The sequence below is a fragment of the Patagioenas fasciata genome, chromosome Z, assembly GCF_037038585.1.
Source record: "Patagioenas fasciata isolate bPatFas1 chromosome Z, bPatFas1.hap1, whole genome shotgun sequence".
In the NCBI taxonomy this organism is placed as follows: domain Eukaryota; kingdom Metazoa; phylum Chordata; class Aves; order Columbiformes; family Columbidae; genus Patagioenas; species Patagioenas fasciata.
This window is the reverse complement of record NC_092560.1, coordinates 54,751,310-54,776,127: the sequence shown is the minus strand read 5'-3', so window position 1 is coordinate 54,776,127 and position 24,818 is coordinate 54,751,310. Positions and strand designations below refer to the sequence as shown.

Genomic DNA, 24,818 nt, shown 5'->3' with positions numbered 1-24,818 from the left:
TGTCTACGAGGAGTCCTCCTTGAAAAACATTCGCCAGCTACTCAGATACAGACACATTTTTGCGTCTACAAAAACAAAACGAAACAAAACAATACAAAAGAAAACAAAACAAAACAAAACCAGAACCCCCCCACACACACAAAAAACCAAACCAAACAAACAAACAAACAAACAAAAACCAAAACAAAAAACCAAACCCACCAATAAACTAAAAAACCCCTGCTGCCCTGTCTCCATCCAGAAGTAGATATCTAAGTGGTTCAGATGAAGGGTAGTCTGGCAAAAGCCACCCTTTTCCTGCCCAGGCGCATGGACACTCTCATGTGCCTCTCATGGCAGAAGCTGGATCCCCTTCTCGGGACAGACACCTTCCAGGAAGGACACAGCCACAGAGGCGACTCATCAGGTCTGTACAGCACTTTGCTCGGCACCAGTTTTTATGTATTTGGTGCTTTCCTGTGACTACTCTTGCTGCACAGATGGTCATAAAAAGACAAGCACTCAGGGAGAGGGTTGGGGCGTGTCAGGGAGAAGTAATGGGATGGCTGATGGCTTTAGTGAATCCTTCCATTTAGTGAATGTCTGAGCCCAGAAATGGAAAGCAGTTGATGTCCGCAAGTAGAGGAGGAATAAGAGGAAGATTTTCTTGGGAATACGGAAGGAAGAAAGGCCTCTCTTGGGCTAATCATAGATGGCAGTGATATTTTCATTTTGTGGGCATGGCTGTACCTGGGAGATGCAAAATGGCTGCTGCTGGAGGCGGCTGTGCTCAGTCATGCCCAATGAGGTGACCCTGCTCTGCTCCTCTCTTACACTCCCCACGCTGGGATGGATCTCAGGAAACATCCGTGAGCCTGGAGGAAGCATGAACCTCCTGGAGTGTTGGCCCGTTACTGGAAGACAAGAGTGAAAGGTCAGTGAGAGACATGGGAGTGCAGGAAGAGAGTGGTCTATGCGTAGCAGTAAGTGTGTTAGAGGCAAGAAGAACACCTGAGGAGCATGGGCTGGTCATGCTAATGTGGAATAGATTGTCTTCTCTTTTTTATTTTGGGGTGTGCATTTCAGTGCTGGGGCACGGATCCAAATTGAGGATTCAAACAAGTTTGGCACTGGGACAGCTTAGGTGATTGAGGACCACTGCCAGGCCTATGAAAGAAGCTGGATGGGCTTTGGGGACCTCACAGGCATTGCCAAATCCTCAGAAAACCACAGCACTTGGCACCGAACCCAATCGCAAACACAAATACCCTCGCAGCGACCACAGGCAGAGTCTTGAGAAACATTTGAGAGAAAAGGTCTCCTTTGCCAGGCCCTGGGGGTCAGAGCTCGGCCATTCTGATGATAAACACACATGAAGGGCTGACATGGCATCAGAACCACCTCCACATCACCTTTACCACCTGTGACCAGTGTCTGCAGGCTTTTGCTTCACCAGCCTCCAGGGACACGGACTGGTTGTTTCCTCCAGAGCTGTGTCAGTGATCCCCGCTTTGTGGGATCCCAAGCACCTTCAGAAATTTGAGTTCGCTTCTGCCTTTTACTTTGCTGGAGGTTTGTTCATTGTTTCAGGATCTGCAGTTTGGGAACGTGGCAGCAGACGGCTCATTAACATCCAACACGCCCTTACAAGCCAAGGCTCTCTGCAGCATTTTCCTAAAGGCTTCAAGCCTGGTGTGAATTGTACTGGTAGTAAATTCGACGAATCCAGACGCCGGCATAAGCTCTTTGATCGAACGGGCGGGCCGGGCGAGAGTAAGGAGTCTAATTCAATGTGAATTTACCATCCGTACTCTTTAATGAACTCTTAAACAACACTGAATATCAATGTCCCCGAGACCACGTTTTTCCAAGCCTTATATACTCTATACCAAAAGGCCATGCGGCAAGTGCAGGCTACAATTGGTTACACTCACAGTCACTCATCCCCCCCCACTATGGTGATTGGCTGCAGGGCACTGTTCACAGACTGTTCATGCGCAGCGGCAACGCCCCTCCTGCAGCCTGGGTCGAGGGCAGAGCAGCTTCTGTTTACTTTCCTTTTGTCTCTGGTGTCTCAGGAAAATCCTTCCGTGTAGCACAGCCGCATCAAGCCCTGGCTTGTTCACAGCACACAGCCAGTAACTCTCCACAGTGAATGATTAGAGAGATTTCAGGAAGAGCCAAACAGAGAGCATTTCAGTAATAAATAGCAATAAAGCAGCATTTCTTCTGTTTCCTTCCCCCCTCTCCCTTCTGCCCCTTTCCAGAAGAGGTGATATCAGCAGCCTTCAATTCTTATGGATCTGGAGCATCCCCTGATGCAGACACAATATGTCAGAAAAGGGGGTGCTTGAAGCCCCAGCTGAGTGAGGAGACAGTCCAGGACACCTCAAGAGCAATCACACTCCTCCAAACCAAGAGGTGGGTGTTCCTGGCAATCTCAGGTGCCACAGCACAGCGATACTTGTGTTCAGGGAGCCGGTCAAATGACCCATCTCCTATTCTGTAAAGGTGTCTGATTTTGATCAGGTAACCCCTGAACTGAGCCCCATCCACTCCTAGGTGGTCTCCAGACTCCTGCCTTCAGGAACAGTGTCCCAGGAGACCTTTGTGCTGAAGACGGAGGCAAAGGAGCCATAAAGTACCTCAGTCCTGTCTGCTTCTAATCTTAGAAAGCGCAGCAGCAGGCCCTCGTTCACCCTGTCTATTCTTTTACTGTAAGGAAACAACGTCAGCTCATCTTGCTGCCCTCACCCTCCCCTGTACATATGAAATCCAGATTAGCTTTGGCATCATCCTTGCATCTTTTTTTGGTTTTAGAAGTTTCTTTCTTCAATTAGCCAATTTACAGTATCAATGTCAGCTCAGCTGGATATTTACTCAGGACCTCAGGGATTGTTTTTTAAAAAACACCCAACAAACTCTGCACTTCATTATCAGCCTTGCACCAGACTGACAAATAAACAAATCTTCCCCATGCAACAAAGCTTGCCTAATAGTAAGGAATGAGAAGATTATTTTGTGCTATTTTCAATTGATACAGAGACACAAGAGAGAACAAGGAAAGCCCAATGGTTATCGTGGCTGCGAAGGCCAACATTTACATCCCTGTCCTTCAGTCAGAGCTCAAATTGGCTGGGAAAGAATGCCTTTTAAAAATACCGTTACTGCAAAGCAGAAGAGCGTACTCTTAGTTCATAGGTTAACAAGTAGTTAATAAATGAAATCTCATTAAATTTCATCGGAAGCTCACTTTTTATTATAGTAAAGGAGGCTGAAGTTTCACCTGGATAATTGGGTGAAGGGGAACAATCCCAGCACATCAGCACTGACAGGGAGCAGCAGCGCTTGGTCTTCCAGAGCTGTTCTCTTTCCGCTCCCACACTCTCCTTCTCATCCGTTGTGCTGGTGCAAGGCCTAAGTGCTCTGGCAGGTTGGTCACTGTCCTGCTGCGTGGCAGTCCTGTGACCGCAGGCAGGGACATACAGTGGACACTTCAGTGACAGAGCTGGCCTCAGAACAGCCTTCCATGAAGAAAGGTGATCTCCTGAGGATAATGCCGGAAGGTTTAGGTCTTCTTCCAAGGTTTCTCTCCAGCACACGCCAAGAATGTGACCAGCAGGTCAAAACACCAGTACGCACCAGTACAGAGCTAAACACTGCGAGTGTGAAGCATGAGGGCACGCAGCAGTGTCCTCTCACAGCCCGGCCTCCTGCCAGACACCTGACGGACCAGCCGAGCAGGGTCTGGGCTGTGCCCGTGAGCACTGGACACTCTGCGGAAGCTGCCCCAGGACAATCATCCTGGGCTGGCCCCGCACAACCACCGTTTCCAGCCCCGGCCTCTCAGCGCAGCTTGGAGAGGCCCTTTGTCCCTCCGAGGAAGGATGGTGAATGAGCATGAGCATGAGCACGAGCAGGCCATGTTTGCATGGCACAGATGAGATGCAAGCCTGCACATCATGTACGGGAGGTGGGATGAGCCGAACCCGAGAGACCACAAACGTCATCAGCTGTTCCTTGGGGTTCCCTGAAGGCCTGTGGGACAGACAGTGTCTCGAGGTCACTTCACGTTAGGGGGTAACCACCTGAACGCAGTACGGGGTTGTGCTTCCTTGGACTGCGGTCCCCGTGTTCATTCCTCGTGACGTGGGACATCGGAGATGAGTGCGGGCAGGGTGACACACTGCAGGGCTGGGAGTGGCAACAGCAGGTGAGAGAGACACTGTGACTCCTGCCTCTGTGTGTAAAAGGGGCAGACTCTGTCTCTGAGCATCCCTGGGTGCATAAGGAGTCCGTGAGGCCAGCTCAGACGTGGACACCTGAGAGAAGCCTGCTATTTCCAGGTGTGACTCGAGGAACAAACCCCGTGGGCCCAGTGAGCTTCATCTCCGCTGCCTTGGACAGGCTCATTGCCAGTGCTTCTGTCTGCTCCATCACCCTTGCCTGTGATTCTGGGTTGTGCTCTCAAAAGTGCCAGTGCACTCAGAGGCGTTCTGGGGTCCGCGGAAAAGGCAGATGTCAAACCCAGCTTCACGAAGGGCACTTTATTAAAATCCAGCCACTCTCCTGAGAAGAGCTGCTCCTCCGCACGCCTCAGCATCAGCGGCAGCACAGGGCTCGCAGGGTCCATCGCGGCCTTGGCTGCTCCCTCGGAGAGCTCAGGATGATGATGACAGTCTGCACTACCAGGGAGCGGATGGAGGGCTCGCTGTCTTCTGCCAAGGTCTGAAGGGCTGCAAGGGAAAGAAGCAGAGTTGAGATGACCTCCCACGTCTGCAGAGACCCCCAGGCATTCCCTCTCGACCATGCTCCCTACTCACCGCTGCAGATCTCCGCCAGCTTCCTCTGGCTTGGATTCGTCAGGTGCCGTGCAGCGAGCCCTGGGCACAGAGTTCCGTCAGCCCCTGCTCCCTCCCCTCATCAGGGCTGGCCCCAGGGAAGAGCAGGGGCCAAGCTGGTGGGACTGAGCAAGGCGGGAACCATGGCCACCTGCATGGGCAGGACTGGGAGAGGGAAGCCAACGCCCTGCACGGGGCAGCTGGGGCTCTGGCAGCCACAGGGCTGCTCCTTGCTGCCAGGGCAGCGGCGAGGACTGGGGCCAGGCTGCCAAGAGAGGGACCCATGGGGCTGTGACCCACCGATGAACCTCACGGCCGCCTCTCGCAAGCTGGCCTGAGCATCCTTCAGGTACGACAGGCTCTGAATCAAGAATTCTTGAGCTCTGCTGCTGTCCTGCTTCAGCTGGAGAGAGCACAAGGGGATGGGCACGTCACTGTCCATTCCCAGTTGGCTGGACCAGTCCCTGCTCCCAGACCCAGCCATTCCCCTTCCCGCCCCGGCCATTCCCATGTCCCAGCCAGGAGCCCTGTGGGGCTGAGGCTGAAAGAGAGACACAGGTCAAGGTGCCCAGGGTTGCTGAGAGCTCTCCCTCCCGCTGGGTATGGGGAGGGCAGCGGGGCAGAGACAAGAGCCCCTGGGGGCTCTGCTCTTGAGGACAGGGCACAAGGGTGCAGGTCCAGGCTGCAGCAGGGCAGGCGAGGCACATGTGCAGAGCCTACAGCCCAGACGTGTAGGGTGGCCCTCGTCCCGCCTGGGCCCTGAGCCTTGGGGGTTGTCCTCACCAAGCTCTCTCCAATCTGCCATGTCTGCTGTGTCCGCACTAGGTGCTTGAGCGGTTTCCACTTGAGGAGCTCTGCGGCAGCAAGAAGGGCTTCCCCAGCAGCCTGCGGAACAGCAGAAGCTGGGAGATGGCACCACGGTCTGGAGCAGGAGACCTTGTGTCTCCCTCCTCTGGACTTTGGTCCTGGGCTGATTCTGCCCTTAGGGAGCTGGGACATGCCCTGGCCCAAACGTCCAGGGCTCTCTTCCCCGCATCAGTGCTGAGCTTTGAAACCTGTACCTTGGCCACGCTCTGCGTTTGGTCACTCATCCGGAAGAAGAGAGGGAGCAGGCCGAGTCGCACCACGTTCTTCATCTCCCTCTTGTCGTTCCCCACCGCCATCTTCATCAGGTCTCTGAAGAGGCTGATGGAGCTCTCTCTCAGCTGGCTCAGCTCCTGGGAGGGAGAAGCACAGTAGAGCTGGAGCACCAGCAGCTCTCTGCCCATGGTGAGCAGAAGCCCCAGCATGGCTGATGTGAGGGGAGATGCTCCAGGGCGGCATTCTGCACGCTGGAGATGTGGGCCAGATCTGCTGCCCTGGGTCCGTGAAAGGCCACTCAAGAGACTTGTTCTGGGAGTGCCTGTTCCTCCAAGTGCCCTCCCAGCCACCCAGCATCCCCCACCAGCTTCGGCAGCCATGGTGGGAAGAGCTGCGGGAGCAGCTGTCGGGGAGGAGCTGTGCTGGGCTGCAGAACACGGAAGCCATCCCACAAGAGCCCAGGGCCCACCCGTGGGGCTCGGGCTTCCACATCAGCCTTACGTCATCCAAGAGGGGCAGGAGGAATTCTGCCATCTGCACAGCGACGTGGCTGGCCTCCTTCCTCTCCAGCTGAGCCATGACGGTTCTGAAGACCAGCAGAGCCTTCGTGGTGGCAGCCTTATAGCCAAACAGCAGAACCCTCATGAGGTCTGGCAGGATGATCTTCATTTTTCTTGCCTGTGTGAAGAAAAGAGTTTCCCTTTTGGGACCAGGTCCATGCCTGGAAAGCGCCCCAGGCAGCCAGCAGGCCCCACCATGGAAGGGAGGGCCTTTGGAGCAGTCACCCCGTTGCCTGACTGCCAGCCAAGGCCAAGCCCTCACCCCCTGCCCCGACCCTCGGCTGCCAACACGGTTCCCCTTGGCGACGCCCTTACTCACCATCTCGACTGTCTCTGACAGTGTCATGATGCCCCTGAGCACCAGGGAGAGCATGGCTGGCCTTTCTTCCTTCAGGAACCTGAAGTCTAGGTAGGTTGCAGCAAACGTCCTGTCTCCCAGATCTCTGCTGGCCAGCATCTGAAGGCAGGGCGGCAGTGAGCGACCGGCAGAGCTGCTGGGGCTCCTGGCAGCGTGCAGCTCCTGGTTCCCAGCGCAGCCCAGGCACAGGGCAGCGGGGGCTTTTTCCGGTAACTCACAGCCAAGCGAACGAGGCAGTAGTCCTCCAGGTGTGTGCAGAAGAGCCTGCTCTTCAGGTCCCAGAGCTGGCTGAGCAGCTCCCTCAAAATGCTCCGCACAGTCTGGGGCACGGAGAACATCACCTCCCACAGTGCCAGGGCAGTGCTGCAAGCCAGAGCGCTCTGTCAGCAGGGCAGCCTTGGCCACAGCAGCGTGGCCGCGCTCAGCCCTGCAGGATGGTTGGGATGCCCTGGGCAGCAGCAGAGGGCTGAGCTGGTGCTCCCTGTGGGCTGGGCAGGAGCGCGGGGTGTGCTCAGGCTTGCTTGTTCAGCTTTGCCTGCTGTGGGCCTGGCTGACCCCCTGGGCTGGAACGCATGGTGGGATGGAGGGTCCTGCTCCTCGCGTGTGTCCTGCAGGATTCCTTGGCTCTGGCAGCCAGAGCGTCTCCAGGCCCCTCTCCCCACAGGGAACAAGCCCTCGTGGCGTGTGGGGACAGTACCTGTCTCCTCCTGGAGCGACCTGCAGCAGTGTTGTCACCACCTCCTGAGGGCATTTGTCAGCCATGGGGACCATTAGGGACTCCACGCTCTGCCGGGCTGGGACTGTCTTGATGCATCCCAGGGTTTTGTGGATGCAGCTCGTGATCTTTGGCACCTGGAGGGGACACAGGTGAGGATGGCGCAGCCACTGGAGTGCGGCCATTTCCTCAGCTGCCCTTGCCATCCCTCTGTGCCGCCTTGAGGTGGCTTCAGGTGCCCGAGACACCGGGGTTTGGGAGGAAGAGAGGGATGGAGGGAGGAACAAGGTCTGACAGGGCTGAAGGGCGGGGCAATCCAGCAACAGGCTGTAGGCCACTTACATCCACCAGCCACAAGTCCGGGTTTCCCTTGGCCATGTCCAGCACACTTCTGGCCGCCTCCTTGTCAAAGGTGCTGGAGTCGGTCGTTGCCTCGATGAACACCCGGACAAGGTCTGACCTCTCAGAAGGCTGGAGGTACTCCGCAAAGGACTAAGGGAGGAAGGCAGGCAGCGCAGCCATGTCACACTGAGGGCCCTGAAGCTGCTGCTTAGCTGGGCAGTGCCAGCAGCCCTGCAGAGGCACCCGGCAGTGCTGGCGGCAGTGCCCGCAGCAACGCTGGCAGCAGGGGCAGCAGTGACTGCTGGGGAGGATGAGAAGAGAGGGCCCAGGGTGAGGGAGGAGGGTTGGGGTCATGGGCACAAGGTGTGGACCCTGCTGCCAGCCAGGGCTTGCTGGTGGCCGGGAGGACGGGGGCTGCTGCTGGGACACTGGAGCGCAGCCCTCGCATCGTCCCTGCTCAGGGACAGCAGGAAGCCTCTCAGCAGGGACAGGGAGGCCACGCCAGCCCGCTGATTGTGGACGCCTTCGCTCTCACCATTCCCCTGCTGATGCCACGGCCAAGAGTGCCAGCAAGGGGGGAGCTCGTTACCTCGATAATGTGAGTGGCGCTGGGCGAAGTGCGCAAGGAGGTGGTCTCGGCTTCCAAGTCCCCTTGGAGCTGTGTATTCTCCTCTGTCAGTGTCGCCCCTAAAGAGCAGGGCAAACACAGAAGAGTCGACAAGATGCAGCAGCTTCCCCAATACTGGAAAAAGCTTTGATCTTGGAATGGCCGAGGAGGGAGGTTATGACCCGCCATCAGGGGAGGAGGTGGTGGAGAACGGTGCCACGGAAAGGCTGACCCGCCTCCAGTGTACGTGTGCGAGTGGTTCTGGCCCTGGAAACTCCAAGGTCCTAGAGCTCTGCATGCAGCCCCACAGTTCAGTCCCCGATGCCTGGAATAATGGTGACGTGGGGGACAGCTCGCCTGGCCGGAGTGCCGCGGGGCAGGGATACAGGCTAGCTGGGAGAGACGGGAAGATGCGGCGTGGGGCTGCCTCCCATGCTCCTGTGGAGCAGCTGAGCTACATGGCACCATCAACAGCCTGGGAGAGAGCGTGGGGGTCAGGAGCAGAGGAAGGGCAGTGCTGGTGACAAGGTGGTGCCTCCGGCAAGCAGCACAACTGTCTGTGGCAACCCGTCAGGAAGACGAGCAGAGCTACTGGGTGATGTTGGTGTGCAGGGGAACCCGTCCCACCACAGCTTCTCTTACAGCGTTGCTGATACTTGAATTGGAAGAGGAGACAAAGAGCGTCCAAAGCCAAGCGGCTGGTCTCTTCTTCCTTGAATGAGAGGAGTAGCAGGAGATGTCCCAGCAGCTGTCCAATGATTGGCATTTGCATCCCTGCACAGGAGGCGTGTCTCTCCTCATTGGGATCGGCCTGGGCGAGGGATGAGGAAGAGCAGAGGGCTTGAGGGCACCTGGGGCCAAAGCCCTGAACCCATGTGTGTGCCCAGGGCTGGATCCAGGTGGGTCAGAGGTTTGCATGGCCCTGCGGAACCCGTCTTGCCGAACAGCCCCATGCGGGGAAAGCTGCCAGGCCTGTGCTCCCTCCAGGCTCCTTGGGCAGCCCCAGCCGAAACAGGACTGGGGCAGAGCTGGCTCCTGGCAGAGCGGGGTGTGCCTGGTCGTTACCTTTAGTGAGGAGTAGTTGGCCAGCAGGAAGCTGAGCACCCTCATCCTGCCCACGGCCCTCTCCCGCACAGATGCCCTCTCCGAGGTGGTGAAGGTCAAGAGCATCTGGGGAGAGAGAAGCTGCTGGTGAGCCCTGGGAGCAGCCACCACTCCAGTGCTCAAGTCCTGGGCGGGACTCGCCCAGTCCATTAAAGCTTCCTCTGATCTGGAGCAAAGCCTCTAGTGGTTTCGTGCCCTGGGGTCCACGGCAGGCTTGGGACAAATGCCCCCGGCCAGCCCTCTAGCCAGGCAGGAAGGCAGATGCCACCCTGTGTGGCCACTGTGCTGTGGAAGAGCCTGGTGGGCAGCCCCTGGTTCCCCCAGGGAGGTGGGCACCACCCTGCAGTGCGCTCTCTGCATGGCACGGGGTGGGACTGTCCACTCAGCAGTGGGCACCCTGTCCCCCAGGGTGAAGAACAGCCCTTGTCAAGCCCACTCTTTGCACATGCCAGACCTGGAAGATACTCTGCATCGTCTCGATGACTCCGGAGGTGGGAGAGTTGAGCACCACTGCAACTAGCATGGTGTCCATGCCTTTCATGGTCTGCAAGGGAGACAACGAGTTGTGGCCGTGTTTCCCGCTGTCCCCCTCACCCCCGGGACACTGAGCTGAACTCCCAGCACCAAGGCAGGACTCGTGGGCTGCTTTGTCACCCAGCACTTACTGTGAAGTACAGGAAAGGTTTCAGGTCCTGCATTTCTTCTTTTGGAGGAAGCAGGAAGATGCTGGAGAAGCACGTGCGGAGGAGGCCTATCTCTTTCCCCTCCAGCACCGCCTCCACGAAGCTGCAAAGAGAGAGAGGCCGGTTGGACACTGGTGCGGGGAGCAGTGCCCGGAGGCCTCGTGCAGGTGGACACGGGGCTCTGGGGCAGGAGTCCCCGGGAGGGATGGGCAGGTACCTCATCTCGGCCATGGCAAACATGGCGCTCCGCCGCACCGCTGTGTGCAGCTGGTCCCTGGGCTCTTCTTCCAGCAGCACCTGCAGTGCACAGCCAGGATTGGAGCTGGCAGCTTGCCAGCACCCAGTGCCATCAGCCCCTTGCCCCGCCCAACGCTGTCCTTACAAGCGCTGGTGCTGGGGGCCTTGTCCCCTTCCCCGGAGCCAGCGCCTATCCCCTCACCTTGATATTCTCTGCCAGTTTGTATCTCTGGCAGAACAGATCTAGGCCCTGGGACAAACCGTTGTACGTTGCGGCTCTGAAGAGCATAGCCACGCTTTTAAGGAACTTCAGCTTCCGTTCCTCGTCCTGGCAGCCGGGGGACAGAGAGACAAACAGGGAGCATGAGATGGGGACACACGGCCAGTGGCACTGCAGCGCTGGGGGTGCAGCGCCGGATGGAGACCTGGCAGAAGCAGCTCTGCCCAGCCAGCGCCCTCCAGCAGCCCTGCAGCAGAGCCCCTGTCAGCAGACACCAGCTCAGCCGCCTTCCAAATGGCCACAGTTACCTTTTCCGGGCTGCTGACAAAGGCCGTGATGACATCCACATGTTCTGGTTCCAGGTGGTACACTGGTAACCAGCTGGCATCTAAGAAAGGAGGAGAGCAGGGAGGGCTACAGGGAGGGTGCGCAGGCAGGAAAGAGCAGAGGAAGGAGCTCTGCCCCCCATCCAGCCCTGTGCCGTTTGCCCTGGCACAGTCTTCCCCTGCGTGTCAGTGCTGGAGGGTGCCCGGCAGATGGGCTGCGATGCTGGAGCCAGGCAGGATGCGGGAAGCCCCCAGTGCAGCGGGTGAAGAACTCGCTTCAGCCCGCAGAGGATGAGCTGGGGCTGGCTCCCAGCTCGGAGCAGCCCTGCCATTCAGGCAGCATCACGCCCACCACCCGTGGGACGCCCCTGCCAGCGCGCAGGGAAACGTGATCCTGGCGTTGAACAGGGAGCTCTCACTGGCCCCCCGCTCTTTCCAGAAAATCAGGGCCCCTCACTCACCCATCTCCAGTTGCTGGGCCAGGCATAGCACATGGGACTCCACTGGAGAGCTGCTCTCCTGAGGAGCCCTGTCCTCCTTCAGGGCCATCCTGAGAAGTTTCTCCGCCATCTTTCGGGTTGGAGGAAAGAGGCTGGGCTGGTGAAGGGGGAAGCTTTGGCGCAACGCCACGAGTCTGCCGGGGGCAGTGGGGAAGGACGGGGGTTGTGCTCGAGGAGTCCTCGCCACGAGTCTGCCGGGGGCAGCGGGGAAGGACGTGGGTTGCGCTCGAGGAGTCCTCGCCACGAGTCTGCCGGGGGCAGAGGGGAGTCTGCCGGGGGCAGCTAGAATTCGGATATGGTTGGATTCGATGACCTCAGGGGTCGCTTCCAACCAAAAGAAGTCTCCGATTCTCCAGTTCTCTGAAAGAGGTGGGCTCCGCTCGGGGGCCAGTCGCCGTCTCCGTGCTCGCACACCCTCTCCTGTCACCGTCCTGCCGGACAGTGTGGGCTGGGGCCCGCAGCTGCGCTGAGCACATGCGGTGCAGTGGGCGTCACCAAGTGAGGTCACAACGGGCCCCACTGTGACCCTGCACTTGGGCAGGGAGGGGCAGGGTGTCCCATTGGCAGGCACAGGCCAGCTTAGCCCTGGGCACCTGGGTGTCCTTGGGGTGCCTCCAGGCCCCCCTTTGCCCTCATTTCTCCTCGGGACCTCCCTGTTGCCCTCCGCTGTGTCCCAGAGCCTGGTGTTCCGCTGGCTGGCTGCTCAGAACAGCAGCGAAGCTGCTCCTTTGGTGGCTCTGTAGAGATTTCTAGGGATTTCTGAGGGTGGGTAGCACAGAGGATGGACTTTGTTTAAGGTGTCTGCTGTCTCACCGCTTACAGAAGCTCTCAGTGGCTTGAGGATAAACTAACCATGTAACCACGTGACAAAGCGTTGGAGCTGGCCGAGCACGAAAGGAGAAATCCAGGTGGTGAGGGGGTGAAAAAGGTGGAAAGGCTGAGGTACTAGATGCCGCCTTTGCCTCAGTCTTTAATACTCAGAACAGTTGTGCTCCAGGTACCCAGATCTTGAGTAACATCACTCGTCGCTTACAAGAGAACTGTATCATCAGGCCTAGTCAATATGGGTTTATGAAAGGTTTGACCAACCTGATGTCGCTCTACAAGAAGATGACCCAAGTAGTAGCTGAGGGAAAGGCTGTGGATGTTGTGTACTTAGACTTCAGTAAGGCCTTTGACACCATAACGCACAGCATTCTCCTGGAGAAGCTGCAGCTCATGGGCTGGGTGGGTAGACTCTGCGATGGATAAAGAATTGGCTGGAGGGCTGGGCCCAAAGAGTTGTGGTGAACGGAGCCAAATCCAGTTGGTGGCCGGTCAGGAGGGGCTGTTCCCCAGGGCTCAGTACTGGGGCCGGTTCTGTTTAATCTCTTTATCAATGATCTGGATGAGGGGATTGAGTGCACCCTCAGTAAGTCTGCAGATGACACCAAGTTGGGTGGGAGTGTTGATCTGCGGGAGGGTTGGATGGCTATACAGAGGGATCTGGACCAGCTGGATGGTTGGGCTGAGGCCAACCATGTGAGGTTTAACAAGGCCAAGTGCCGGGCCCTGCACTTGGGTCACAACAACCCCATGAACGCTCCAGGCTCAGGGGAGAGTGGCTGGAAAGGAAGAGGACCTGGGTGTGTTGGTGACGGTGGCAGAACATGAGCCTGCGTGTGCCCGGGTGGCCAAAAAGGCCACCAGCATCCTGGCTTGTATCAGGAATAGTGTGGCCAGCAGGACTAGAGAAGTGATTGTGTCACTGTACCAGGCACTGGTGAGGCCCCACCTTGAATCCTGTGTTCAGTTTTGGGCCTCTCCTCATCAGAAGGACACTGAGGGAGTAGAGAGTGCAGAGGAGGCGACGAAGCTGGTGAGGGGCTGGAGCACAGGTGTGATGGGAGCGGCTGAGGGAGCTGGGGCTGTTCAGCCTGGAGAACAGGAGGCTCAGGGGAGACCTTATTGCTGTTTGCAACTGCCTGAAAGGAGGTTGTAGCAGGAAGGGTGTTGGTCTCTTCTCCCAAGTGATAGCAAGTGATAGGACAAGAGGAAATGGATCATCGAGTCCAACTGCTGTCCCTGCACAGGACAACCCCAAAATTCACACCATCTCTCAAAGGAAGTAATGTGAAGAAAAAAAAAAAAATAATAATGCTTCCTAAAAAGGGAATCTAGTCTACTCTGAAAAATAAATACAATTATTTCAATCAAATAATGTCTATGAGGAGTCCTTCTTGAAAAACATTCGCCAGCTACTCAGATACAGACACATTTTTGCGTCTACAAAAACAAAACGAAACAAAACAATACAAAAGAAAACAAAACAAAACAAAACCAGAACCCCCCCACACACACAAAAAACCAAACCAACCAAACAAACAAACAAACAAAAACCAAAACAAAAAACCAAACCCACCAATAAACTAAAAAACCCCTGCTGCCCTGTCTCCATCCAGAAGTAGATATCTAAGTGGTTCAGATGAAGGGTAGTCTGGCAAAAGCCACCCTTTTCCTGCCCAGGCGCATGGACACTCTCATGTGCCTCTCATGGCAGAAGCTGGATCCCCTTCTCGGGACAGACACCTTCCAGGAAGGACACAGCCACAGAGGCGACTCATCAGGTCTGTACAGCACTTTGCTCGGCACCAGTTTTTATGTATTTGGTGCTTTCCTGTGACTACTCTTGCTGCACAGATGGTCATAAAAAGACAAGCACTCAGGGAGAGGGTTGGGGCGTGTCAGGGAGAAGTAATGGGATGGCTGATGGCTTTAGTGAATCCTTCCATTTAGTGAATGTCTGAGCCCAGAAATGGAAAGCAGTTGATGTCCGCAAGTAGAGGAGGAATAAGAGGAAGATTTTCTTGGGAATACGGAAGGAAGAAAGGCCTCTCTTGGGCTAATCATAGATGGCAGTGATATTTTCATTTTGTGGGCATGGCTGTACCTGGGAGATGCAAAATGGCTGCTGCTGGAGGCGGCTGTGCTCAGTCATGCCCAATGAGGTGACCCTGCTCTGCTCCTCTCTTACACTCCCCACGCTGGGATGGATCTCAGGAAACATCCGTGAGCCTGGAGGAAGCATGAACCTCCTGGAGTGTTGGCCCGTTACTGGAAGACAAGAGTGAAAGGTCAGTGAGAGACATGGGAGTGCAGGAAGAGAGTGGTCTATGCGTAGCAGTAAGTGTGTTAGAGGCAAGAAGAACACCTGAGGAGCATGGGCTGGTCATGCTAATGTGGAATAGATTGTCTTCTCTTTTTTATTTTGGGGTGTGCATTTCAGTGCTGGGGCACGGATCCAAATTGAGGATTCAAACAAGTTTGGCACTGGGACAGCTTAGGTGATTGAGGACCACTGCCAGGCCTATGAAAGAAGCTGGATGGGCTTTGGGGACCTCACAGGCATTGCCAAATCCTCAGAAAACCACAGCACTTGGCACCGAACCCAATCACAAACACAAATACCCTCGCAGCGACCACAGGCAGAGTCTTGAGAAACATTTGAGAGAAAAGGTCTCCTTTGCCAGGCCCTGGGGGTCAGAGCTCGGCCATCCTGATGATAAACACACATGAAGGGCTGACATGGCATCAGAACCACCTCCACATCACCTTTACCACCTGTGACCAGTGTCTGCAGGCTTTTGCTTCACCAGCCTCCAGGGACACGGACTGGTTGTTTCCTCCAGAGCTGTGTCAGTGATCCCCGCTTTGTGGGATCCCAAGCACCTTCAGAAATTTGAGTTCGCTTCTGCCTTTTACTTTGCTGGAGGTTTGTTCATTGTTTCAGGATCTGCAGTTTGGGAACGTGGCAGCAGACGGCTCATTAACATCCAACACGCCCTTACAAGCCAAGGCTCTCTGCAGCATTTTCCTAAAGGCTTCAAGCCTGGTGTGAATTGTACTGGTAGTAAATTCGACGAATCCAGACACCGGCATAAGCTCTTTGATCGAACGGGCGGGCCGGGCGAGAGTAAGGAGTCTAATTCAATGTGAATTTACCATCCGTACTCTTTAATGAACTCTTAAACAACACTGAATATCAATGTCCCCGAGACCACGTTTTTCCAAGCCTTATATACTCTATACCAAAAGGCCATGCGGCAAGTGCAGGCTACAATTGGTTACACTCACAGTCACTCATCCCCCCCCACTATGGTGATTGGCTGCAGGGCACTGTTCACAGACTGTTCATGCGCAGCGGCAACGCCCCTCCTGCAGCCTGGGTCGAGGGCAGAGCAGCTTCTGTTTCCTTTTGTCTCTGGTGTCTCAGGGAAATCCTTCCGTGTAGCACAGCCGCATCAAGCCCTGGCTTGTTCACAGCACACAGCCAGTAACTCTCCACAGTGAATGATTAGAGAGATTTCAGGAAGAGCCAAACAGAGAGCATTTCAGTAATAAATAGCAATAAAGCAGCATTTCTTCTGTTTCCTTCCCCCCTCTCCCTTCTGCCCCTTTCCAGAAGAGGTGATATCAGCAGCCTTCAATTCTTATGGATCTGGAGCATCCCCTGATGCAGACACAATATGTCAGAAAAGGGGGTGCTTGAAGCCCCAGCTGAGTGAGGAGACAGTCCAGGACACCTCAAGAGCAATCACACTCCTCCGAACCAAGAGGTGGGTGTTCCTGGCAATCTCAGGTGCCACAGCACAGCGATACTTGTGTTCAGGGAGCCGGTCAAATGACCCATCTCCTATTCTGTAAAGGTGTCTGATTTTGATCAGGTAACCCCTGAACTGAGCCCCATCCACTCCTAGGTGGTCTCCAGACTCCTGCCTTCAGGAACAGTGTCCCAGGAGACCTTTGTGCTGAAGATGGAGGCAAAGGAGCCATAAAGTACCTCAGTCCTGTCTGCTTCTAATCTTAGAAAGCGCAGCAGCAGGCCCTCGTTCACCCTGTCTATTCTTTTACTGTAAGGAAACAACGTCAGCTCATCTTGCTGCCCTCACCCTCCCCTGTACATATGAAATCCAGATTAGCTTTGGCATCATCCTTGCATCTTTTTTTGGTTTTAGAAGTTTCTTTCTTCAATTAGCCAATTTACAGTATCAATGTCAGCTCAGCTGGATATTTACTCAGGACCTCAGGGATTGTTTTTTAAAAAACACCCAACAAACTCTGCACTTCATTATCAGCCTTGCACCAGACTGACAAATAAACAAATCTTCCCCATGCAACAAAGCTTGCCTAATAGTAAGGAATGAGAAGATTATTTTGTGCTATTTTCAATTGATACAGAGACACAAGAGAGAACAAGGAAAGCCCAATGGTTATCGTGGCTGCGAAGGCCAACATTTACATCCCTGTCCTTCAGTCAGAGCTCAAATTGGCTGGGAAAGAATGCCTTTTAAAAATACCGTTACTGCAAAGCAGAAGAGCGTACTCTTAGTTCATAGGTTAACAAGTAGTTAATAAATGAAATCTCATTAAATTTCATCGGAAGCTCACTTTTTATTATAGTAAAGGAGGCTGAAGTTTCACCTGGATAATTGGGTGAAGGGGAACAATCCCAGCACATCAGCACTGACAGGGAGCAGCAGCGCTTGGTCTTCCAGAGCTGTTCTCTTTCCGCTCCCACACTCTCCTTCTCATCCGTTGTGCTGGTGCAAGGCCTAAGTGCTCTGGCAGGTTGGTCACTGTCCTGCTGCGTGGCAGTCCTGTGACCGCAGGCAGGGACATACAGTGGACACTTCAGTGACAGAGCTGGCCTCAGAACAGCCTTCCATGAAGAAAGGTGATCTCCTGAGGATAATGCCGGAAGGTTTAGGTCTTCTTCCAAGGTTTCTCTCCAGCACACGCCAAGAACGTGACCAGCAGGTCAAAACACCAGTACGCACCAGTACAGAGCTAAACACTGCGAGTGTGAAGCATGAGGGCACGCAGCAGTGTCCTCTCACAGCCCGGCCTCCTGCCAGACACCTGACGGACCAGCCGAGCAGGGTCTGGGCTGTGCCCGTGAGCACTGGACACTCTGCGGAAGCTGCCCCAGGACAATCATCCTGGGCTGGCCCCGCACAACCACCGTTTCCAGCCCCGGCCTCTCAGCGCAGCTTGGAGAGGCCCTTTGTCCCTCCGAGGAAGGATGGTGAATGAGCATGAGCATGAGCATGAGCACGAGCAGGGCATGTTTGCATGGCACAGATGAGATGCAAGCCTGCACATCATGTACGGGAGGTGGGATGAGCCGAACCCGAGAGACCACAAACGTCATCAGCTGTTCCTTGGGGTTCCCTGAAGGCCTGTGGGACAGACAGTGTCTCGAGGTCACTTCACGTTAGGGGGTAACCACCTGAACGCAGTACGGGGTTGTGCTTCCTTGGACTGCGGTCCCCGTGTTCATTCCTCGTGACGTGGGACATCGGAGATGAGTGCGGGCAGGGTGACACACTGCAGGGCTGGGAGTGGCAACAGCAGGTGAGAGAGACACTGTGACTCCTGCCTCTGTGTGTAAAAGGGGCAGACTCTGTCTCTGAGCATCCCTGGGTGCATAAGGAGTCCGTGAGGCCAGCTCAGACGTGGACACCTGAGAGAAGCCTGCTATTTCCAGGTGTGACTCGAGGAACAAACCCCGTGGGCCCAGTGAGCTTCATCTCCGCTGCCTTGGACAGGCTCATTGCCAGTGCTTCTGTCTGCTCCATCACCCTTGCCTGTGATTCTGGGTTGTGCTCTCAAAAGTGCCAGTGCACTCAGAGGCGTTCTGGGGTCCGCGGAAAAGGCAGATGTCAAACCCAGCTTCACGAAGGGCACTTTATTAAAATCCAGCCACTCTCCTGAGAAGAGCTGCTCCTCCGCACGCCTCAGCATCAGCGGCAGCACAGGGCTCGCAGGGTCCATCGCGGCCTTGGCTGCTCCCTCGGAGAGCTCAGGATGATGATGACAGTCTGCACTACCAGGGAGCGGATGGAGGGCTCGCTGTCTTCTGCCAAGGTCTGAAGGGCTGCAAGGGAAAGAAGCAGAGTTGAGATGACCTCCCACGTCTGCAGAGACCCCCAGGCATTCCCTCTCGACCATGCTCCCTACTCACCGCTGCAGATCTCCGCCAGCTTCCTCTGGCTTGGATTCGTCAGGTGCCGTGCAGCGAGCCCTGGGCACAGAGTTCCGTCAGCCCCTGCTCCCTCCCCTCATCAGGGCTGGCCCCAGGGAAGAGCAGGGGCCAAGCTGGTGGGACTGAGCAAGGCGGGAACCATGGCCACCTGCATGGGCAGGACTGGGAGAGGGAAGCCAACGCCCTGCACGGGGCAGCTGGGGCTCTGGCAGCCACAGGGCTGCTCCTTGCTGCCAGGGCAGCGGCGAGGACTGGGGCCAGGCTGCCAAGAGAGGGACCCATGGGGCTGTGACCCACCGATGAACCTCACGGCCGCCTCTCGCAAGCTGGCCTGAGCATCCTTCAGGTACGACAGGCTCTGAATCAAGAATTCTTGAGCTCTGCTGCTGTCCTGCTTGAGCTGGAGAGAGCACAAGGGGATGGGCACGTCACTGTCCATTCCCAGTTGGCTGGACCAGTCCCTGCTCCCAGACCCAGCCATTCCCCTTCCCGCCCCGGCCATTCCCATGTCCCAGCCAGGAGCCCTGTGGGGCTGAGGCTGAAAGAGAGACACAGGTCAAGGTGCCCAGGGTTGCTGAGAGCTCTCCCTCCCGCTGGGTATGGGGAGGGCAGCGGGGCAGAGACAAGAGCCCCTGGGGGCTCTGCTCTTGAGGACAGGGCACAAGGGTGCAGGTCCAGGCTGCAGCAGGGCAGGCGAGGCACATGTGCAGAGCCTACAGCCCAGACGTGTAGGGTGGCCCTCGTCCCGCCTGGGCCCTGAGCCTTGGGGGTTGTCCTCACCAAGCTCTCTCCAATCTGCCATGTCTGCTGTGTCCGCACTAGGTGCTTGAGCGGTTTCCACTTGAGGAGCTCTGCGGCAGCAAGAAGGGCTTCCCCAGCAGCCTGCGGAACAGCAGAAGCTGGGAGATGGCACCACGGTCTGGAGCAGGAGACCTTGTGTCTCCCTCCTCTGGACTTTGGTCCTGGGCTGATTCTGCCCTTAGGGAGCTGGGACATGCCCTGGCCCAAACGTCCAGGGCTCTCTTCCCCGCATCAGTGCTGAGCTTTGAAACCTGTACCTTGGCCACGCTCTGCGTTTGGTCACTCATCCGGAAGAAGAGAGGGAGCAGGCCGAGTCGCACCACGTTCTTCATCTCCCTCTTGTCGTTCCCCACCGCCATCTTCATCAGGTCTCTGAAGAGGCTGATGGAGCTCTCTCTCAGCTGGCTCAGCTCCTGGGAGGGAGAAGCACAGTAGAGCTGGAGCACCAGCAGCTCTCTGCCCATGGTGAGCAGAAGCCCCAGCATGGCTGATGTGAGGGGAGATGCTCCAGGGCGGCATTCTGCACGCTGGAGATGTGGGCCAGATCTGCTGCCCTGGGTCCGTGAAAGGCCACTCAAGAGACTTGTTCTGGGAGTGCCTGTTCCTCCAAGTGCCCTCCCAGCCACCCAGCATCCCCCACCAGCTTCGGCAGCCATGGTGGGAAGAGCTCCGGGAGCAGCTGTCGGGGAGGAGCTGTGCTGGGCTGCAGAACACGGAAGCCATCCCACAAGAGCCCAGGGCCCACCCGTGGGGCTCGGGCTTCCACATCAGCCTTACGTCATCCAAGAGGGGCAGGAGGAATTCTGCCATCTGCACAGCGACGTGGCTGGCCTCCTTCCTCTCCAGCTGAGCCATGACGGTTCTGAAGACCAGCAGAGCCTTCGTGGTGGCAGCCTTATAGCCAAACAGCAGAACCCTCATGAGGTCTGGCAGGATGATCTTCATTTTTCTTGCCTGTGTGAAGAAAAGAGTTTCCCTTTTGGGACCAGGTCCATGCCTGGAAAGCGCCCCAGGCAGCCAGCAGGCCCCACCATGGAAGGGAGGGCCTTTGGAGCAGTCACCCCGTTGCCTGACTGCCAGCCAAGGCCAAGCCCTCACCCCCTGCCCCGACCCTCGGCTGCCAACACGGTTCCCCTTGGCGACGCCCTTACTCACCATCTCGACTGTCTCTGACAGTGTCATGATGCCCCTGAGCACCAGGGAGAGCATGGCTGGCCTTTCTTCCTTCAGGAACCTGAAGTCTAGGTAGGTTGCAGCAAACGTCCTGTCTCCCAGATCTCTGCTGGCCAGCATCTGAAGGCAGGGCGGCAGTGAGCGACCGGCAGAGCTGCTGGGGCTCCTGGCAGCGTGCAGCTCCTGGTTCCCAGCGCAGCCCAGGCACAGGGCAGCGGGGGCTTTTTCCGGTAACTCACAGCCAAGCGAACGAGGCAGTAGTCCTCCAGGTGTGTGCAGAAGAGCCTGCTCTTCAGGTCCCAGAGCTGGCTGAGCAGCTCCCTCAAAATGCTCCGCACAGTCTGGGGCACGGAGAACATCACCTCCCACAGTGCCAGGGCAGTGCTGCAAGCCAGAGCGCTCTGTCAGCAGGGCAGCCTTGGCCACAGCAGCGTGGCCGCGCTCAGCCCTGCAGGATGGTTGGGATGCCCTGGGCAGCAGCAGAGGGCTGAGCTGGTGCTCCCTGTGGGCTGGGCAGGAGCGCGGGGTGTGCTCAGGCTTGCTTGTTCAGCTTTGCCTGCTGTGGGCCTGGCTGACCCCCTGGGCTGGAACGCATGGTGGGATGGAGGGTCCTGCTCCTCGCGTGTGTCCTGCAGGATTCCTTGGCTCTGGCAGCCAGAGCGTCTCCAGGCCCCTCTCCCCACAGGGAACAAGCCCTCGTGGCGTGTGGGGACAGTACCTGTCTCCTCCTGGAGCGACCTGCAGCAGTGTTGTCACCACCTCCTGAGGGCATTTGTCAGCCATGGGGACCATTAGGGACTCCACGCTCTGCCGGGCTGGGACTGTCTTGATGCATCCCAGGGTTTTGTGGATGCAGCTCGTGATCTTTGGCACCTGGAGGGGACACAGGTGAGGATGGCGCAGCCACTGGAGTGCGGCCATTTCCTCAGCTGCCCTTGCCATCCCTCTGTGCCGCCTTGAGGTGGCTTCAGGTGCCCGAGACACCGGGGTTTGGGAGGAAGAGAGGGATGGAGGGAGGAACAAGGTCTGACAGGGCTGAAGGGCGGGGCAATCCAGCAACAGGCTGTAGGCCACTTACATCCACCAGCCACAAGTCCGGGTTTCCCTTGGCCATGTCCAGCACACTTCTGGCCGCCTCCTTGTCAAAGGTGCTGGAGTCGGTCGTTGCCTCGATGAACACCCGGACAAGGTCTGACCTCTCAGAAGGCTGGAGGTACTCCGCAAAGCACTAAGGGAGGAAGGGAGGCAGCGCAGCCATGTCACACTGAGGGCCCTGAAGCTGCTGCTTAGCTGGGCAGTGCCAGCAGCCCTGCAGAGGCACCCGGCAGTGCTGGCGGCAGTGCCCGCAGCAACGCTGGCAGCAGGGGCAGCAGTGACTGCTGGGGAGGATGAGAAGAGAGGGCCCAGGGTGAGGGAGGAGGGTTGGGGTCATGGGCACAAGGTGTGGACCCTGCTGCCAGCCAGGGCTTGCTGGTGGCCGGGAGGACGGGGGCTGCTGCTGGGACACTGGAGCGCAGCCCTCGCATCGTCCCTGCTCAGGGACAGCAGGAAGCCTCTCAGCAGGGACAGGGAGGCCACGCCAGCCCGCTGATTGTGGACGCCTTCGCTCTCACCATTCCCCTGCTGATGCCACGGCCAAGAGTGCCAGCAAGGGGGGAGCTCGTTACCTTGATAATGTGAGTGGCGCTGGGCGAAGTGCGCAAGGAGGTGGTCTCGGCTTCCAAGTCCCCTTGGAGCTGTGTATTCTCCTCTGTCAGTGTCGCCCCTAAAGAGCAGGGCAAACACAGAAGAGTCGACAAGATGCAGCAGCTTCCCCAATACTGGAAAAAGCTTTGATCTTGGAATGGCCGAGGAGGGAGGTTATGACCCGCCATCAGGGGAGGAGGTGGTGGAGAACGGTGCCACGGAAAGGCTGACCCGCCTCCAGTGTACGTGTGCGAGTGGTTCTGGCCCTGGAAACTCCAAGGTCCTAGAGCTCTGCATGCAGCCCCACAGTTCAGTCCCCGATGCCTGGAATAATGGTGACGTGGGGGACAGCTCGCCTGGCCGGAGTGCCGCGGGGCAGGGATACAGGCTAGCTGGGAGAGACAGGAAGATGCGGCGTGGGGCTGCCTCCCATGCTCCTGTGGAGCAGCTGAGCTACATGGCACCATCAACAGCCTGGGAGAGAGCGTGGGGGTCAGGAGCAGAGGAAGGGCAGTGCTGGTGACAAGGTGGTGCCTCCGGCAAGCAGCACAACTGTCTGTGGCAACCCGTCAGGAAGACGAGCAGAGCTACTGGGTGATGTTGGTGTGCAGGGGAACCCGTCCCACCACAGCTTCTCTTACAGCGTTGCTGATACTTGAATTGGAAGAGGAGACAAAGAGCGTCCAAAGCCAAGCGGCTGGTCTCTTCTTCCTTGAATGAGAGGAGTAGCAGGAGATGTCCCAGCAGCTGTCCAATGATTGGCATTTGCATCCCTGCACAGGAGGCGTGTCTGTCCTCATTGGGATCGGCCTGGGCGAGGGATGAGGAAGAGCAGAGGGCTTGAGGGCACCTGGGGCCAAAGCCCTGAACCCATGTGTGTGCCCAGGGCTGGATCCAGGTGGGTCAGAGGTTTGCATGGCCCTGCGGAACCCGTCTTGCCGAACAGCCCCATGCGGGGAAAGCTGCCAGGCCTGTGCTCCCTCCAGGCTCCTTGGGCAGCCCCAGCCGAAACAGGACTGGGGCAGAGCTGGCTCCTGGCAGAGCGGGGTGTGCCTGGTCGTTACCTTTAGTGAGGAGTAGTTGGCCAGCAGGAAGCTGAGCACCCTCATCCTGCCCACGGCCCTCTCCCGCACAGATGCCCTCTCCGAGGTGGTGAAGGTCAAGAGCATCTGGGGAGAGAGAAGCTGCTGGTGAGCCCTGGGAGCAGCCACCACTCCAGTGCTCAAGTCCTGGGCGGGACTCGCCCAGTCCATTAAAGCTTCCTCTGATCTGGAGCAAAGCCTCTAGTGGTTTCGTGCCCTGGGGTCCACGGCAGGCTTGGGACAAATGCCCCCGGCCAGCCCTCTAGCCAGGCAGGAAGGCAGATGCCACCCTGTGTGGCCACTGTACTGTGGAAGAGCCTGGTGGGCAGCCCCTGGTTCCCCCAGGGAGGTGGGCACCACCCTGCAGTGCGCTCTCTGCATGGCACGGGGTGGGACTGTCCACTCAGCAGTGGGCACCCTGTCCCCCAGGGTGAAGAACAGCCCTTGTCAAGCCCACTCTTTGCACATGCCAGACCTGGAAGATACTCTGCATCTTCTCGATGACTCCGGAGGTGGGAGAGTTGAGCACCACTGCAACTAGCATGGTGTCCATGCCTTTCATGGTCTGCAAGGGAGACAACGAGTTGTGGCCGTGTTTCCCGCTGTCCCCCTCACCCCCGGGACACTGAGCTGAACTCCCAGCACCAAGGCAGGACTCGTGGGCTGCTTTGTCACCCAGCACTTACTGTGAAGTACAGGAAAGGTTTCAGGTCCTGCATTTCTTCTTTTGGAGGAAGCAGGAAGATGCTGGAGAAGCACGTGCGGAGGAGGCCTATCTCTTTCCCCTCCAGCACCGCCTCCACGAAGCTGCAAAGAGAGAGAGGCCGGTTGGACACTGGTGCGGGGAGCAGTGCCCGGAGGCCTCGTGCAGGTGGACACGGGGCTCTGGGGCAGGAGTCCCCGGGAGGGATGGGCAGGTACCTCATCTCGGCCATGGCAAACATGGCGCTCCGCCGCACCGCTGTGTGCAGCTGGTCCCTGGGCTCTTCTTCCAGCAGCACCTGCAGTGCACAGCCAGGATTGGAGCTGGCAGCTTGCCAGCACCCAGTGCCATCAGCCCCTTGCCCCGCCCAACGCTGTCCTTACAAGCGCTGGTGCTGGGGGCCTTGTCCCCTTCCCCGGAGCCAGCGCCTATCCCCTCACCTTGATATTCTCTGCCAGTTTGTATCTCTGGCAGAACAGATCTAGGCCCTGGGACAAACCGTTGTACGTTGCGGCTCTGAAGAGCATAGCCACGCTTTTAAGGAACTTCAGCTTCCGTTCCTCGTCCTGGCAGCCGGGGGACAGAGAGACAAACAGGGAGCATGAGATGGGGACACACGGCCAGTGGCACTGCAGCGCTGGGGGTGCAGCGCCGGATGGAGACCTGGCAGAAGCAGCTCTGCCCAGCCAGCGCCCTCCAGCAGCCCTGCAGCAGAGCCCCTGTCAGCAGACACCAGCTCAGCCGCCTTCCAAATGGCCACAGTTACCTTTTCCGGGCTGCTGACAAAGGCCGTGATG

At 57.3% G+C, this 24,818-nt stretch overlaps 4 protein-coding genes and 2 long non-coding RNA genes across 7 annotated transcripts; all 6 read right to left on the bottom strand.

The window, feature by feature from the left end:
* Positions 1-204: 204 nt before the first annotated feature.
* Positions 205-3,554, bottom strand: LOC139826522 (uncharacterized). The gene is made up of 3 exons (XR_011736633.1): positions 3,266-3,554; positions 1,392-1,668; positions 205-893 (listed from the first exon to the last, which is right to left on the bottom strand). It is a non-coding gene; the product is annotated as an uncharacterized lncRNA (long non-coding RNA).
* A 60-nt stretch (positions 3,555-3,614) lies between these two features.
* On the bottom strand, positions 3,615-7,173 carry LOC139826520 (maestro heat-like repeat-containing protein family member 7). Its single transcript, XM_071802549.1, has 7 exons — positions 7,037-7,173; positions 6,780-6,917; positions 6,402-6,578; positions 5,882-6,037; positions 5,604-5,705; positions 4,803-5,223; positions 3,615-4,715 (listed from the first exon to the last, which is right to left on the bottom strand). Exons 1-6 carry the CDS (start codon positions 7,154-7,156, stop codon positions 4,903-4,905), a joined length of 1,014 nt encoding a protein of 337 aa, XP_071658650.1. The 5' UTR covers positions 7,157-7,173; the 3' UTR covers positions 3,615-4,715; positions 4,803-4,902.
* Positions 7,174-7,343: 170 nt separating this feature from the next.
* Positions 7,344-11,622, bottom strand: LOC139826555 (maestro heat-like repeat-containing protein family member 7). Its single transcript, XM_071802688.1, has 11 exons — positions 11,514-11,622; positions 11,035-11,114; positions 10,709-10,987; positions 10,487-10,566; positions 10,252-10,372; positions 10,041-10,130; positions 9,548-9,652; positions 9,125-9,293; positions 8,465-8,562; positions 7,876-8,025; positions 7,344-7,670 (listed from the first exon to the last, which is right to left on the bottom strand). Exons 1-11 carry the CDS (start codon positions 11,620-11,622, stop codon positions 7,344-7,346), a joined length of 1,608 nt encoding a protein of 535 aa, XP_071658789.1.
* A 2,337-nt stretch (positions 11,623-13,959) lies between these two features.
* Positions 13,960-17,625, bottom strand: LOC139826423 (uncharacterized). Its single transcript, XR_011736468.1, has 3 exons — positions 17,013-17,625; positions 15,144-15,420; positions 13,960-14,645 (listed from the first exon to the last, which is right to left on the bottom strand). It is a non-coding gene; the product is annotated as an uncharacterized lncRNA (long non-coding RNA).
* Positions 17,626-18,334: 709 nt separating this feature from the next.
* LOC139826554 (maestro heat-like repeat-containing protein family member 7) lies at positions 18,335-22,166 on the bottom strand. Its single transcript, XM_071802687.1, has 11 exons — positions 22,131-22,166; positions 21,629-21,778; positions 21,269-21,312; positions 20,790-20,934; positions 20,533-20,670; positions 20,155-20,331; positions 19,635-19,790; positions 19,357-19,458; positions 18,874-19,114; positions 18,556-18,615; positions 18,335-18,468 (listed from the first exon to the last, which is right to left on the bottom strand). Exons 1-11 carry the CDS (start codon positions 22,164-22,166, stop codon positions 18,335-18,337), a joined length of 1,383 nt encoding a protein of 460 aa, XP_071658788.1.
* Positions 21,134-24,692, bottom strand: LOC139826519 (uncharacterized). Of its 2 annotated transcripts, XM_071802537.1 has the most exons (7): positions 24,462-24,692; positions 24,240-24,319; positions 24,005-24,125; positions 22,878-23,405; positions 22,218-22,315; positions 21,629-21,778; positions 21,134-21,423 (listed from the first exon to the last, which is right to left on the bottom strand). In XM_071802537.1, exons 1-5 carry the CDS (start codon positions 24,546-24,548, stop codon positions 22,304-22,306), a joined length of 828 nt encoding a protein of 275 aa, XP_071658638.1. In that variant the 5' UTR covers positions 24,549-24,692; the 3' UTR covers positions 21,134-21,423; positions 21,629-21,778; positions 22,218-22,303. The 2 variants fall into 2 exon arrangements, with proteins under 2 accessions (XP_071658638.1, XP_071658637.1); XM_071802536.1 differs by lacking the exons at positions 21,134-21,423; positions 21,629-21,778; positions 22,218-22,315 and having other exon boundaries at positions 22,695-23,405.
* Between the last annotated feature and the right edge of the window lie 126 nt (positions 24,693-24,818).